Source organism: Eptesicus fuscus, chromosome 2, assembly GCF_027574615.1.
Source record: "Eptesicus fuscus isolate TK198812 chromosome 2, DD_ASM_mEF_20220401, whole genome shotgun sequence".
Lineage (NCBI taxonomy): Eukaryota > Metazoa > Chordata > Mammalia > Chiroptera > Vespertilionidae > Eptesicus > Eptesicus fuscus.
Genome location: NC_072474.1, coordinates 24985903 through 25002133, shown reverse-complemented (window position 1 = coordinate 25002133; position 16231 = coordinate 24985903). Strand labels below are relative to the sequence as shown.

The following is a 16231-nucleotide window of genomic DNA, read 5'->3' as shown; positions in this document are numbered from 1 at the left end:
GCCCATTTCGTATAAGCTAAAAAGTTACCAAGTGAGGAAAATTGCTTTCCCAAGAAGTAAAATAAGGGTAGATCTGAACAGATTGTTTTTTTTATTTTATCTTTTTAAAAAAATATATTTTACTGATTTTTACAGAGAGGAAGTGAGAGGGATAGAGAGTTAGAAACATCAATGAGAGAGAAACATCGATCAGCCTCCTGCACACCCCCTACTGGGGATGTGCATGCAACCAAGGTACATGCCCTTGACCCCTTGACCGGAATCGAACCTGGGATCCTTCAGTCTGCAGGCTGACGCTCTATCCACTGAGCCAAACTGGTTACGGCTTTTTATTATATCTTAAAGCTAGAAAGTAACTCCTTGTTTTCAATATTGCTATTTGTGTCTTAAAGTTACTATTGTTTTAATGACATTATCAAATCACAATCTCCTGTATGGAAATGGATCTTGAAAATAAATCCTATCAACCTTCCCAGCAGGACCAAGCCCAAACACCCTTTATGAATTTATACTTAAAATAATGTAAATGCAAATCAATTATTTTTAATATTTTAAGAAAAGGAGATTATACAGCCTCATGCCTTCTGTAATTTCACAAAGGGGAAAATAAAGAAACAAATTTGTTTGCAAATTATATGTCAGGCATAGTGCTTAACAATCTAGCATATATTATCTTTATCCTCAAAATAGCTTTGCAAGATAGGTATGATTATGTGATTTTTTGTTTGTTTTTTAGTAGATACAGTGATAAGAATCAAGGAGACAAAATTTGTAGAGTGGCAAAATTAGGTTTGAGTGCATATTATTTGTCTCTATCACTTACTGCCTTTCTATAAAATCAAGGTAACTCTTGAACTTTCTTGAACATCAGCTGTTATACTATTCCTGGCCATTTGGTCCCATTTCAGAAAGGAACAATTCAATCTGAACTGACATTTCTTGTTAGCTCTAGGTTTTCAAGAACTCCCCCTGATCTTGCTCCTGTGTCAATACTTTATTTAAAGTTGTCATCCAATCTAATGAATTTTTCCTTCATCTTAACCTTTCCTGGCTTCTAATTTACCATTTAAACACATTGACCACCCATCCTTGGTAAAAGGCTCTCTCCTTGACCTCACTGATACTATACACTGAGTGGCCAGATTATTATGATCTCTGAATCTGGCATAATAATCTGGACACTCAGTATATATATATTAGAGGCCTGGTGCATGAATTCGTGCATGGGTGGGGACCAGGGGGAGGGGACATGGGCGGTTGGCCGTCCTGCCTGCTGGTAGAACTCCTAGTCGAGAGGACAATTTGCATATTAGCCTTTTATTATATAGGATATACACTGAGTGGCCAGATTATTATGCGTTCAGAGATCAGTGTATATTCCTGGTTGTTGTTTTCTATGACTCATGTTTCTTGTCTTTTGCTCTCCAGTTGCCTCACTGTGAACCTTTCGTGGAGATGAGTGGGAAGCTGGCTGTTTAGCTCCAGGCTGGCCCCCTTAAATGAAAGCACTGTTTCCCCTGATTTCAGAAGGGCTCTTCTGCTATCTCCCCTCTGCTCTGTTCTCTTGCTGGAGCTCTGCTCCATCCTCTGCCCACAGGCAATGCCATTTGTCTGCCCTGCTATGATCCAACCTGCCCCAATCCCTTACAAAAAGCATGTTCTCTTCCTAATAGCACTGACATTCTTCTGCTCTCTGAGGCTTGGGGCTTATCACAGTGAAATATGAGACAGTATATAATTAAGGGCACAAGTGTGTATTCCACCTATGACTTTTCCTTCCCTGTTTAAAACCACACACACACTATTTCTTTAAAGTTTAACATGATTTTGAACTTAAAAATTTCTCTTGCACCAGACTTGTCATCTCTACCATCTCTGTACCCTCCTGACATAAAGGTAATCTCACCTCGGGCCCTAACTCCAGACATGCCCTGTGACAATTCACCTGGAATCCTGATTCCAGATTAGACTTTTTAAATTCTGTTCAAGTTGGATTTTAATGAGATTTTGGAACTAAGATATTTTCCACATTTGAAGGTAATATGAAAAGTAAATCTATAAACATTAAAAATAGATAAATTAAGGGGTTATTTTTTTATATGCAGGGTTTACCAAAGGTCCTTTAATTATCACTTTCTATACAAGCTTATTCCACAGATCATCTCCTTATGAGAAATGGATAAACAGTGAATCTTAAAGTTAATGTTAGAAGCCACCTAAAGTTTTTGAGTCATCCATATTAAAGATTAATTTGATACAGAGATAGAACATCTGTAATATTATCCTACCTAATAAAGAGGGAATATGCTAATTGACCCTTACACCATCACAAAGATGGTGGCATTCACAGCCTATAAGGAGGGAATATGCTAATTGACTGCCCCGCCCTCAAAGATGGTGGTGCCCACATCCAATAAGGAGGGAATATGCTAATTGACTGCCCCATCCTCAAAGATGGTGGTGCCCACAGCCAATAAAAAGGGAATATGCTAATTGCTGCCCTGCCCTCAAAGATGGCAGTGCCACAGCCACAAGATGGCAGTGCCCAGTCCCCTCAGCCCTGCCAGGGTGCCTGCCTTCAGAGTCCCCCAGTCCCCTCAGCCCCCCAACCACCCAGGGCCGGCCTGAAGTGCAGGCAAGCCTCAGATGGCAGCTGCCCAGCTGCCCAGGGATGCTCGAGGCTCAGCTAACCAGGGCCAGCTGAGGCTTGCGCTGCCAGCAGTGGCAGCAGCAGAGGTGTGATGGGGCATCACCTTCCCCTGATTGCCGGGTCACCTCCCACCCCTGAGGGCTCCCAGACTGTGAGAGGGGGCAGGCTGGGCTCTGGACACCCCTCCAGTGCATGAATTTTCATGCACCAGGCCTCTAGTCCTATATAATAAAAGGCTAATATGCAAATCAACTGAACAGTGGAACAACCGGTCACTATGATACACACTGACCACCAGGGGGCAGATGCTCAATGCAGGAGTGCCACTCAGCTAGAAGCCAGGCTCATGGCTAGCGAGCACAGCCGTGGTGGCAGGAGCCTCTCCTGCCTCCAAGGCAGCTCTGAGGATGTCCAATTGCTGGCTTAGGCCCACTCCCCATGGGAAGTGGGCCTAAGATGCTAGTCAGACATCCCCCAAGGGCTCCCGGACTGCAAGAGGGTGCAGGCCTGGCTGAGGGACCCCCCCCCCAAGTGCACAAATTTCATGCACCAGGCCTCTAGAACAGTATATCATTGAAGTATAGGTCATTTTAAAAATTAGCAGTACTAACAATTTTCAAAACCTCCTGTATAGCAAAAAGTGGAATATACCATATGAAAGTCTGGATTAGAATACTCTGTTAAGAAATATAATAGCCTTACCTTTACATAGTCATAAATGCATCTTTGTAAGGTAGATACTGACTCCAGAGCAAATGTATTGAAGGTGAGTTTAATGAGTTTGTTTACAGGGGCAATTATGAACCATATGCAGTTTAAATTCTTGTCATATCTTCCATTTGCATCAGAATCAGGAGAGGCAAAGGTGTTATTGGAGCCGGTCAGATAGCCACCACATCCGTGTTGAGGCCCTGTGTCAAAACAAAGACATCACTAAGCAGACCGAGGAGAACACATCTTAGTTTCCACATGGAGGCTTTTAAAATTCATATTGTTTCTACTTTCTCTCACACGTTTATAACTATGTCAGACTATTCCCTTGCTTCAGTGGGTTTGTGCAGGTGCTGTTGCTAACTGGCCTTAACTTCTTCATTACCTAGTTCCTCTCCACTCCTCTTACCACCCCTCAGTCCCTTTCTTCTCACTCACACTGAGTTGCTTAGAAAAGTGGGGAATCATAGTTGGTTCTATGTGCATTTTTAGACCTGCTGATGTGATTTATTAAAGCTTTTTCTAGCCTCGAAGAATCCAATTTTATAGAAAATAGTGTTTTGCATAATAAAAACCAGTGGAAACTGTGAACATGTTTTATTTTTATGTTTTGCTTTTATGAATACTATCCAATTGAAAACTGAATTTATGAAGAATTTACCCAACATGCCAAGAAAATTGGCTCCCCAAAAACCTTTTATTTAAATAATCTGTCAGAAAGAGGCTGTGAGGCATTTAGCACTTCTAGTTCATATTAAATCACATTCTAAATTTAATTTTCCCTTTTCCAGAAAAAAAGAAGAGCTAAAGAAGAAGACCATTAGTTAAAAAAAAAAGTCTACTTTGAAATAAAATTTTTAAATTTAGAATAAAAAGAGAGGGATAAAAAAGTATCCAGGAGATGATTAAATGATCTACTATGAAAAAATATGGAAAATCCTCAGAATATTGGATTTAGTTTCATCCACTCCACAGCCTAAGCCAATGCCTCAGAAATGATTTAAGAAGAACATAAAAGAAAGAAAAGCTATGGTCAAGTTCAACAGAAATAGTGAGGATGAATTAAGCTCAAAATAGTCATAAGAGGACTAGGGATTAAATACTAGAACTAATGTCCATAGATCTTGCATTCTACACAAACATAGATCATTACTACTTTCAAAGTTAAATTTCACTGACTTTGGCCTTCACTTATTCTTATTCCATTTATTTAGCTTTTAATAGTGAAAGGGTTGCTTTCAACATTAGGGGGCGCTAAGATTTTGGACTTGGCACTTGGCAGGAAATGCGCACAATGGCAGCCCTCCTCAGAGGCAAAGGCTATCAACCTGCAGTGTTGTTGTGGACAGAGGCATTATTTAGTAGTAGATCAGACTGCCTTGTCCATCGCTCCTAACTCAGGGCAAACTATAGATTATGGGCACAGTCAGACGTTTTCTGGAGCTGAAATTCTTCCAAAGGCCCAGTTTCTGATATTTCCACATATGGTGGTATCTAGGACAAAGTTATTCTGAAACCAAAGCAATGTGCAGTGCTTCATGGTATAATTCTGATAATCCTTTTCATATTAAACAGGCCTGCAAACTAAAAAAAGAATTGGAGTTTGCACAGCTTTTATTTTGGTATTGTTACTTAAGGAAACCACGTAAGCTTATTGACATGCATAACAGGGGAGAACAATTACTTAAGGTATTAATGAATTGATACATTTATTTATTAATTCAATAAACATTGTTTTAATAGTGAAGGAAATATATTTAGTATTGAAGTGGGAAAAAGATGAATAGTAGTCCAGGAGCAATGCTATGAATAGATAAATAATGATAGTCCAATTTAGAAATTGATAGATGCCATAAAGGAGGCAGGAAAGTCCTGTAAGTTTAGCAAGAAGGGGAAATTACCTCGGGCTATGAGAATCTAGAATGTTCAAGGAGGAGGTGGCATCTGATCTGGATGTTGAAGGATAAATAGGACAAGACCAGGTAGAGGTGGGCTTGGTGCTGGCAATTCCAGGCTGACAGCACTTCATAACCAAAGGTTAAGTGGACAAGAATTTACATTATATGCTTAGAAGAGCAAAATACTGTTTGTGAAACAACGGAGTACATGAAAGAGAATAATGAGAAGGTTAGGGAACAGGATGGGCTGTTCTATAGAGGGCCTCAAATGTCAGCGTACAGAATCGGACATTTAGACTTTTTTCTGTAGACAATGGGGTCCACTTGAAAGTTTTTTGTCAGAGGAGTGGTAGGGTCAGAATGCACTTTCTAGTCAAGTCTGATCTAAAATTGTTTCTGGTAGTAGCGTTTGCATGTAGGGGAACAGGACTGGAGGAGGTGATACCAGGTAAGAGGACATCGCCCCAGGTAGGGCTGGAGGGAGCAAGGGGCAATAAAGACTTGGAGGTTTTCATACAGGTAAATGATGCTGCTTGGCTTAATTCTATTACTATATCAGCTCCAGAAAACTAAATACTGTTTTTAAAAATTCAAGTTATATATTTTATCACTACTGTTTATTGTTACTAATAAGTTACTAAGGGCAGAATGATAACTGTATTTGGGCACAGTAAGTGCCATTAAACACACTTATCATACAATACTATAACGACTACCACTACTACTACTGTGTCTTAAGACAGAAACACCCTTCTTCCTCCAAGGAACCCCCGAGCAAGAATCCATAAATCATTGGCATGTATTGGCATAGATTGAGTGGTAGATTGAATGGTTCTTAATCCTTCAGTCCCTCTGTCATTGGTTTCTCTCTTTGAAGTGCACTAGAATGGAGGAGGATATGTTTCCGTCCACTTGATGTTAGGCTTGGTCATATGACTTGCTTTAGACATTGGAATCTTTGTGGAAAGAGACCTTAAATGGGCTTGCGATTTTTGCTTGGCCTTTTGTGCTCCTGCGATTCACCCAGAGCTCATGCCCCAGGTAACGGCTTGTAATAGAGAAAGTGGATGGAGACCAGACCTGAGCCCAGCCTGGAGTCTGGAACCAACCACAGTTAACGTACAGCCAGGAGCAGAGGCAGTCAAACCAGTCTGCAGACCCATGAGTGATAAAAATAAATGCTCTAGGCATAAACCACTGAAATTTGGATGGTTTGTTATGTGCCCTTATTGTGGCAATAACTGACTAATAAGTAGATTGTTTGAGTAATCAAACGGTAATAAAGCACATTGCTTAATTCTTAAAATATACACAGAAAATAATGAAAGTGAAAAGCTAACATTATCACAGATAATCCTTTCCAAAGTAGTCAAATAATCCTATATAATAAAAGGCTAATATGCAAATCTACTGAACAGCAGAATGACCGGTTGCTGTGATGTGCACTGACCACCAGGGGGAAGATGTTCAACACAGGAGCTGCCCCCTGGTGGTCAGTGCGCTCCCACAGAGGGAGCACCGCTCAGCCAGAAGCCAGGCTCGTGGCTGGCGAGCACAGCGGCCGAGGCGGGAGCCTCTCCTGCCTCTGTGGCAGCACTAAGGATGGCCCACTGACGGCTCCCGGAATGTGAGAGAACGCAGGCTGGGCTGAGGATTCCCCCCCCTCCCCCAAGTGCATGAATTTCGTGCACCGGGCCTCTAGTTAAGTAAATAAAACATTATATGAGTGAATTATATAATTCATATTATATATAAATATGAGTAAATATAGTACTATATGGGTGAATAGTCAAATTATTGAAGTAAATGTATGAGTAACAAGTAAAGTCACATATGAGTAAATACCTTTTGGTGTTTGTATGATACAGGAAATTGTTATAATTGCTCTGATTACCCCACTCTTTAAAATTTTTTTTTTAATTTACATTCAATATTATTCTGTACTAGAGGCCTGGTGCATGAATTCATGCACAGATGGGGTCTGGCTGGCCTGCCCCGATGGGCTGGAGGGGGGCGGCTGACTGGGAGCGGGGCCAGCCAGGGGGAGGGGCTGTGGGTGGTTGGCTGGCCAGCCCGACCCTCTGGTCGAACTCCTGGTGGACCTCCCAGTCGAGGGGACAATTTGCATATTAGCCTTTTATTATATAAGATGTTCCCCCATTTTTATATTTAAACATAGTACAAATGCTCTGTGCTCTTGCTCCTCCTATGCAAAATGTAAATACTATAAGCATGTGTCTTTGGGAAATATAAAGATGAATATTAACAAAAGAAGGGTTATTCACCAAAAAGTATTATTGTCACATTACTATTTCTATATTTCAACAATAGCTGAGTAGAATAGAACTCTGACTATGAAATAGTTTCATACATAAGAAAATAATATTTATTTGCTGTATTGATATTTTAAAATTCCTTTTTAAAAAACTAGTATAAGATCCTAACCTCGACATGTGGTTTAGCACCATAAATCCATCATCTTCCTTGTTACTACACATTTTCTACCAACTAGTGAACTCCCATCCATCAGCGGCTCCTCCATCAGTCAAGTTGTGTCAGAAACACTCTGTAATGTCACTCTAACCCTCTTCCCCAAGTCGGAAACACTTCCGCAAAATAACTACTTCTCCAGAGAAAGAAAATGGTTGGCTACAAAAATATTGGAAATATGAACCCAGCGTATGCAGTAAGATCTGGGTCAAGATCTCCTTAATTAAAAATCAGTAACTGAATCCTAAATTACCCCTCTCCAATTATTAAACCTCAGAGTGAAGCTCAAGCCAGGAGAAATCTGATAATGTAAGAAAGGGCTGTATTATCTAAGTAAATCATCTCAAAGGCTTTGTGGAGTCATATCCATTTCTGAATAGTTATTTTGAGAATTGACATATTGGTGGCTGGTATTTTATTGAGGCCTTTTGGATAGCATCTCTATCCATCGCTGGGCAGCCACCACCTGGACAAATGGTAGATGGCTGGCATACTTAGGACCAAGATTGGCCTGAGTTCAGGCGTTTTCCTGTTCCCATGAGCCAGCTGCAGCCCTAGGTTGTAGCTGGAGGAAGCCCAGTGATACACAGGAAGCAGGACATAAAAGCATTGTAAGCTGTTGCCTTAGGGAAATGGGGGTGAACCACAGAGAGCTTGTGATTTTCAAAGCCTGGTACACAACTGCCCTAAAGCAGTGAATTCATTTTTTAAATTCAACTAGATTCCACATGAACCCATTTGTCTTTTTATCTAAAAGCAAATTGTATTTATTATTCTACTCATTAATCTCAATTATGTACAACCTTTTAGGTGTTATATTTATGTTATGCAAAATAAAATCTTAATGGTTTTTGTAACATGAGTTGTCTGTTTTCCTTTTAAAGTTCTATTGGTTTGTTTTTACTAACATCACCTGATTTGACTCATTTTAGATATTCTAATTTGAAACTCAGCCTACTTTAACTTAGAATATGTATTTAGTCTGGTAATATTTGAGAAGCATAAAAATAAAATACTAAAAGAAAGATAATTTATTAAATAAGAGGAAAGTTACTTAGCACCTAATCAGTAGCTAAAGTCACTAGGAAAAGATCAATGCAATGTATAAAGAATTTAGGATAATGATAATTTTATTATCTTTTTAATTTATGTTGAATTATTTCAGTATTATTTAAAACATCATAACTGTGTATCATTAACCAGGGCCTTTCATGCAAATCATTCTTGCCAACTTTGAAATTTCAAAAATTATTTACTAAGCAAAATGATCTGACCATACCAATTGATGCAGAAAATGAATTTGACAAGATCCAACACACATTCATGATAAGAATACTTCAGCAAACGAGGAATTAAAGGCAATTTTCTCAGCTTGATAAAGAGTATCTATAAAAATTCCACAGTTAACATGACACTTAATGGTGAAAAACTAAATGCTCTTCTTCCAAGATTAGAAACAAGGCAAAAATATTTTTTTCTCATCTTATTTAGCATAGCATTGAAAATTTGTGCCAGTGGAATAGGCAAGGAAAACAATATACACACTGGAAAGGAAAAAATGAAATTGCTATTATTTGAGTATCTAAGAATCCCAAGGAATCTGCACAAAAATTCCTAGAACACTTATTGTGAGTTCAGCAAAAACTCTAGATATAAAAACAATACACAAAAAAATCAATCACATTTATATATACTAACAATAAACATGTGGAAACCAAAATTAAAACCCAATTGCTCCAAAGAAAATGCTGTACTTAGGTATACACAACGAGACATATATAGGATCTATGTACTAAAAATTACAAAACGATAAAAGAAATCAAAGAAGATCTCAACATAGTCAAGATAGCAATTATTCCCAAACTGATGCATAGGTATAATGCAACTCCTATCAAAACTCCAGCAAGAGTTTTCCATCATCATAAAAAAAGTTTACATAAAGTTTACATGGAGAGGCACAGGCCTTCGAATAGCTAAAACAGTCTTGAGAAAGAAGAATAAAGTAGGAAGAATCAGTCTATCTCAAATTAAGTCTTACTAGAAAGCAATAGTAATCAAGACAGTGCAATATTGGTGGAGGTTTAGACACCTAGATCAATGGAGCAGAATAGAAAACCCAGAAACAGACCCCCCCACACATACACCCGGCTGATTTTTCACACAGGTGCAAAGCAATTCAATGCAGGAGAGACAGTCTTTTCAACAAATAGTGCTAGAGAAATTGGACATCCAGAGGCAAAAATTAACTTCAACCTAAACCTCAGACATTAAACAAAAATTACTTCACAAAAGATCATAGACATAAAATGAAAAATATAAACCATGAAACTTTTATATAAATTCAGAACAGAAACTCTTTCATACCTCAGGATAGGCAGAGTCCTTAGCATTGACACCAAAAGCATGATACATAAAAGAAAAAAAATGATAAACCAGGCTTTAGTAAAATTAAAAACCTTTGTGCTAAGAAAGGCCTTTAAGAGGATGAAAAGATAAGCTATGGATTGGGAGAAAAATCTTTGTAAACCACATAAGACTACTTTTTCAGAATATATAAAAAATTAAAAAAAAAACCAATAGTAAAAAAAATAAACAACCCAATTAGAAAATAGGCAAAAGATATGAATAGATATTTCAGCAAATATGATTTACATATGACAAAAAAAGCAGATGAAAATTGTTCACCATTAGGGAAATGCAAATTAAAACCACATTATCATCTGGTAATCCTGGCCAAAATACTCTCTAGCTCTCTAGTCACTCTGTCTCTGTCTCTCTCTCTCTCTCTGCCTCTCTCTCTCTCTCTCTCTCTCTCTCTCTCTCTCTCTCTCTCTCTCTCTTTCACACACACACACACACACACACACACACACACACACACACACACACAGTGATAGATCATTGTAGAACACAGCACTCTACAATGGGATGGTGATGGGGGTTGGGGGTCCCAAAGTATGGATAGCACAGGAAGTACTCTTCAGTGTTTCCTAACCAAAATAATAGAATCCAGATGGCATCTTAAAGTGCTGAATAAAATAAATGGAAAATTATAATTCTATATTCAGAAAAAAAATCCAACAAAATTTAAGACAAAATAAAGCCCTTTTCAGAAAAACCAAGACAAGTTTTTACCAGAAGTTTTGCAATAAATAAAAAACCACTAAATGGAGTTCTTCTAAAAGAAAGAAATTGATTCCATATGGAAGCACAGAAATTCAGGAAGAAAAAACAACAATAGTAAGTATTACTCATTGCATAAAACAATGAAAATGTTTTATTGCTTAAAATAGACATAGAATTAATATAATTAACATTAATAGCAAAAAAGACTGTAAGTGGCTAAATGAATTTAAAAGGTTTTAAGGTCCTTGACTTATCATGAAGTAGTAAAAGGACTAGTTTTAAGTTAGATTCTAATGAGTCAAGAATATTGTAATCTCTAACGTAACCACCAAAAGAAGAATAAAAAACTGTACAAGTAATATATGTTTAAAAGAGTAATAAAACTAATCAATTAAAAAAGGCAAGAAAGAATAATTTAAAAACATAAGAACAGGTGGGACCAACAGGATTCAGGTAATACAATGGTCTGTTTAAATCCAATAATGTTTGCAATTTAATCCTATGTAAAGACATTACTAGTAAATCCTCCAACTGAAAGATAAAGCAAAACAAAATCCTAATATATTCTTTGAGATAGCAAAAGGTTGAAAGTGAAGAGGTGGTACAATATGTCATACAAACATGAATTGAAAGAAAGCTAAGGAAGCTATACTACATCAGAGAAAATACTAGTAGACAGTAAAGCAAGAAGCATTTAAAAAGTATATTACAGAATGATATGAATCAATTCACTGGGACAATATAATGATTTTAAATGTATATGTGCCATGTGAAAGAGGACAAAACTCTAGTTCAGACCTTTCTACCGAGCTTCTAATTCTTATATCTGGCATCTATCTTATATCAAAACAATCAATGGTTTCCCTTTCCACATGAGACAAAGCCCTGGGCATCTAGCCCCAGCTTATCTCTCCTGTCTTAGCTTCTGCCCCAAAGCATTACCATTCAATGTGCAGGTCAGTCTATAGGCTCTGAAATGCTATGTGTCTTTAACTTTGTACATGCTTTACTTTCCCCATAGAATGTCTGTTTCGCAGTGAATGTCTTCTCACCATTCCAAGTTAATACTATACATAGCTAACATTTATCGCATGCCAAATAAGAGCCAGCCCTATGAGGTAGTTACTATTAGTGTGCCCATTATATAGAGGAGAAAATAAAGACAAAGGGCAGGTCATTTGTTCAAGGTTGAACTTGGGATGTATAAGAACTGGGTTTGGATTTAGGAAATCTAGCGCCAGAGATTACATTTATAACAATTACACTAAAATTCAGGGTTCATATTCTCTGAGCTGCTCTAACAGTCTTGTGTCCTCTTTACTATATACCAAAGTATCACAGATCATTTCTTTTCTTCCTCCTCTGTCCTTTGCACATATTTATGTCAAAAAGCATTTACCATACCAAATTTACAATTATTTACTGATTCTTCTACCTGTAAACTTCTCAAGAATAGGGAAAAGCTCATTGCCTGCATAATAAGTAGCTGGTGAATATTATTGAACAAGCAATGAAGGAGTGAATAGAAAATATAGTTATTAGATGGATTTTTGCTTTCTAGTCTACATTTATAAGGGGGATTCTTTAAATTAAATAAATTTCTTGATTTATAAAGTTGTTACTATATTATAAACATTATGTATGTGTACATATGTATGAATGTATGTGTACATATATAATTCTCATGTTTTTATTGATTTTTAGAGATAGAGGAAGAAAGAGGATAGAGAGATAGAAACATCAATGAGAGAGAAACGTACTTGATTGGCTGCCTCTTGCATGCCAATGTGCTGTGACAGGGAATTGAACCAGTGACCTCCTGCTTCCTGGGTTAATGCTCAACCGCTAAGCTACACCGGCTGGGCCATCTATATATATAAAAGGCTAATATGCTAAGTGTCCTTCGCTCTATCCAATGGGTTGCTATGACATGCACTGACCACCAGAGGGTAGATGATCAATGCAGGAGCTGCCATGATGCACAGAGAAATGGCACCACCAACTTGGCACCTACAAAGCAACACCTGGCTTCCCCCAAGTAGGACATAGGCCCCGCCACCACCCCGGAGCGACAGACCACCAAATCGCAGCCAATGCTTCCGAGACCCCATGGCACAAAATGCAGCCCACAGCCCAGCTCATCCCAGAAACGGTTGATGTGAGCACTAGGTAATGACATCATGTAGCAACACCCAGCTTCCTCTCCCTAGCAATGACTAGCCTCCTTGCAGTTTCTTCAGCCTAGGAATATGACTTGCTTTATAGCCAGGTGGAAACACTTTACACTGTAACCAAATGTCTGTGAAGCATTTTCCTGTGCCTCATCTCATTTGATCCTCACAGAAGTCCTGGAGTAGGTAGATAGGAGACTCAGTGGAATCCTATTTTCTTTTCATTAGCCAGAAAATGGAGATTTAGAAAGCTTAGAAACTTGATCCGACTGAAAAGAAGTAAGAAATGGTGGACCTTTTTCTCACTTCACAGAATATAGTTTTTCTCATTGCACAGAATATAGTCAAACACTGCTGCAGTTAAATATTTTACCCTTTGTTCTCCCTGCATGATCTATAATCATAATCTGCTTCGTGTTGATATTTACTGCTGTGTTGCTGGCAATTACCTGAAAGAGAAGTTGGGGTGCTTCACTGGGCTGGAAAAAGTTTAGCTAAATCAGAAAGCAGGTCTAATTAAGCAAGTTTATTCTGTATCTATAAAAGGCTAAGTTGACTCGCGCATGTGCGATACATCTAAAGCTCTTCCTGGCGCCAATCGCACGTGTGTGTTTCCATCTGTCATTGTTGATCGTGAATTTGGTTGACACTTCTATTATAGAGAAAGGGTGAATAGCGATATTAACATATTTCTTCTAATTAATTTCCTTTCAATGTGCACAAATCAGTGCACCAGGCCACTAGTATATAATATTTTTAAACAAATGACTTTTTGGTTCTTTTTATTAACCTGTTTTAAAAGCGAATTTAGTTGACTTTTGTAACATATTTGATTGTGAAATCACAATTAGCAGGACAACAATAAAAATGTCACTATAAGGCCCTACCCAGTTTGGCTCAGTGGATACAGCATCGATCTGCTGACTAAAGAGTCCCAGGTTTGATTTGAGTCAAGGGCATGTACCTCAGTTGCAGGTTCACCCCCAGCTTTGGTTGGGCCATGTGTGGGAGGCAACCAAACAATGTGCCTCTCTCACAGTGATGTTTCTCTCTCTCTGTCTCTCCCCCTCCCTTCCACTCTCTCTAAAAATCAATGGAAAAATATCCCTGAGTAAGGATTAACATATATACTAGAGGCCAGATGCATGAACATTCATGAAAGAGTAGGCCTTCCTTCCTCTGCTTGCCGGCACCGGCTTCCCTCCTGCCCCAGGACCCAGGCAGCTTCCCTCCGGCCCTGCCAGCAGGCACCCGGTTCCTGGGCGGCTTCCCTCTGGCCCCGGCTTCATCCGGAAGGATGTCCGGTCTAATTAGCATATTACCCTTTTATTATTATAGATAACTAAATGATTTTAAATGCTGCCTAAGGGGTAGGTTTTTAGAAGAAAAATGCTTCTCTAGCTAAAAACTTGCAATGACAAATGACCTTAGGTCTATTACTTAAGAAAATTTAATCTTAGTATTAGATTTTAACAGACAGAGCAAAATTCATGAATTTGTAAAATTCAGGACACATTAGTGTACAGCAATACTATTTTAAAAAAGTAAAACTATTTACTCAACATTGGCAATTACAAAATCAAAACTTAATCAAAAGTTGAAAATGTTCTGTTTAGAGAGGTCAGGATAAATAGCAATGTACTACTCAGTACTCATATATAGGTTACAATAAAAAGGTGGGATTTATAAAATCAAGCCAAGCATTGAATAGCTTTTTAATAATAATTAAAACAAGGAATTGTTTTATTGTTCTTGTTGATATATTAGGTTGTGCATGGTGCTATGTGTATTTCAACTTTCACTACTCTGGTGGCAATATTATTTCATTGACACAGGGATTATTTTCCCAATTCTGCTCTAAACTTGCTGAGGGAAGGTGGCTTAGTTCTCCAATTTGTAAATTAAACCATATATTAAGAATATCACTCAGGGTTACATCGTAAAAACAAATGTATGAATTCCTTCATTTTGTTAGACTGTTGTGGTAAGGAAGTTTTCTAAATTGGAGGCCATAATATGGGACTAGAGTTCTTTGGTTATACAGAGATTTATTATTCTTATATTCCAATTGAATTATCCTATATAATAAAGATCTAATATGCTAATTAGATCAAACAGCAGAACGACTGTCTGGACGACCTTCTGGATGAAGCCAGGACTGCGAGGGCCTAGGTAACCAGGGCTGTGAGGCCTGAGGCAGCCGGGGCTGCGAGGGCTGAGCCCCCTGCACTAATTTCATGCCTCAGGCCTCTAGTACTTTACATAACTGTGTTAATTCTTTACCATTATGCCATGCAAAGCCAATAAAACATGTGACATTTGTCTGTCAACAGCAGACAGCTAATTGGCTTTTACTACTTATATAATATACTGGAGGCCTGGTGCATGAAATTCTGCACTTGTGGGGGGGAGGGGTCCCTCAGCCCAGCCTCTTACAGTCAAGGACCCCTGGGGGGATGTCTGCCTGCCGGCAGTCAGATATCCCTCTCGCAATCTGGGGCTCTCACAGTCTGGGACCCCTCGTTCCTTACCACCTGCTGCAGCGGAGGTGGGAGAGGCTCCCGCCACTGCCGCTGCACTAGCCAGCCAAGAGCCTGGCTTCTGGCTGAGCGGTGCTCCCCTAGTGGGAGCGCACTGACCACCAGGGGGCAGCTCCTGTGTTGAGCGTCTGTCCCCTGGTGGTCAGTGCACGTCATAGCAACTGGTCGACCAGTCGTTTGGTCATTTGTCCATTCAGTCGCTTAGGCTTTTATATATATATTTATATATTACATATATAATACATATATGTGTATAAAATATATGCATAGATATTTCATATATAAATATACTATTTGTAATAAATATAAATATTTATAATATAAATACAATAAATATTTAAATGTCTTTTATATTAAAAATATATATTATATAAGGTTTAAAATATATAATATAAAAATTATTATATCTAATAATATAAACATTATATAATATATAAGTATTTATAATACAAAGTTATATAATATAAATATTATGAATATAATTACACTGTATTATACTATTTACAAACAGTGTATTTTATTGAAATATATATTATATCTTTCTTTGTGGAAAGGAGGAGATAGTTATGTGCAATATTTAGCTACAATAGGATATTACCAAATGCACTATTTGGGACTAGGTACAAATTAGAATGCTGCCACTAG

At 38.2% G+C, this 16231-nt stretch overlaps 1 protein-coding gene across 1 annotated transcript in view; it reads right to left on the bottom strand.

The window, feature by feature from the left end:
• The window catches only part of CUBN (cubilin), a 311048-nt gene that overhangs the window by 21398 nt on the left and 273419 nt on the right, over positions 1-16231 (bottom strand). Inside the window, exon 60 of the mRNA XM_008148828.3 lies at positions 3353-3561. Within this exon, the coding sequence (XP_008147050.2) occupies positions 3353-3561 (209 nt within the window). The remainder of the gene's footprint in view (positions 1-3352; positions 3562-16231) is intronic.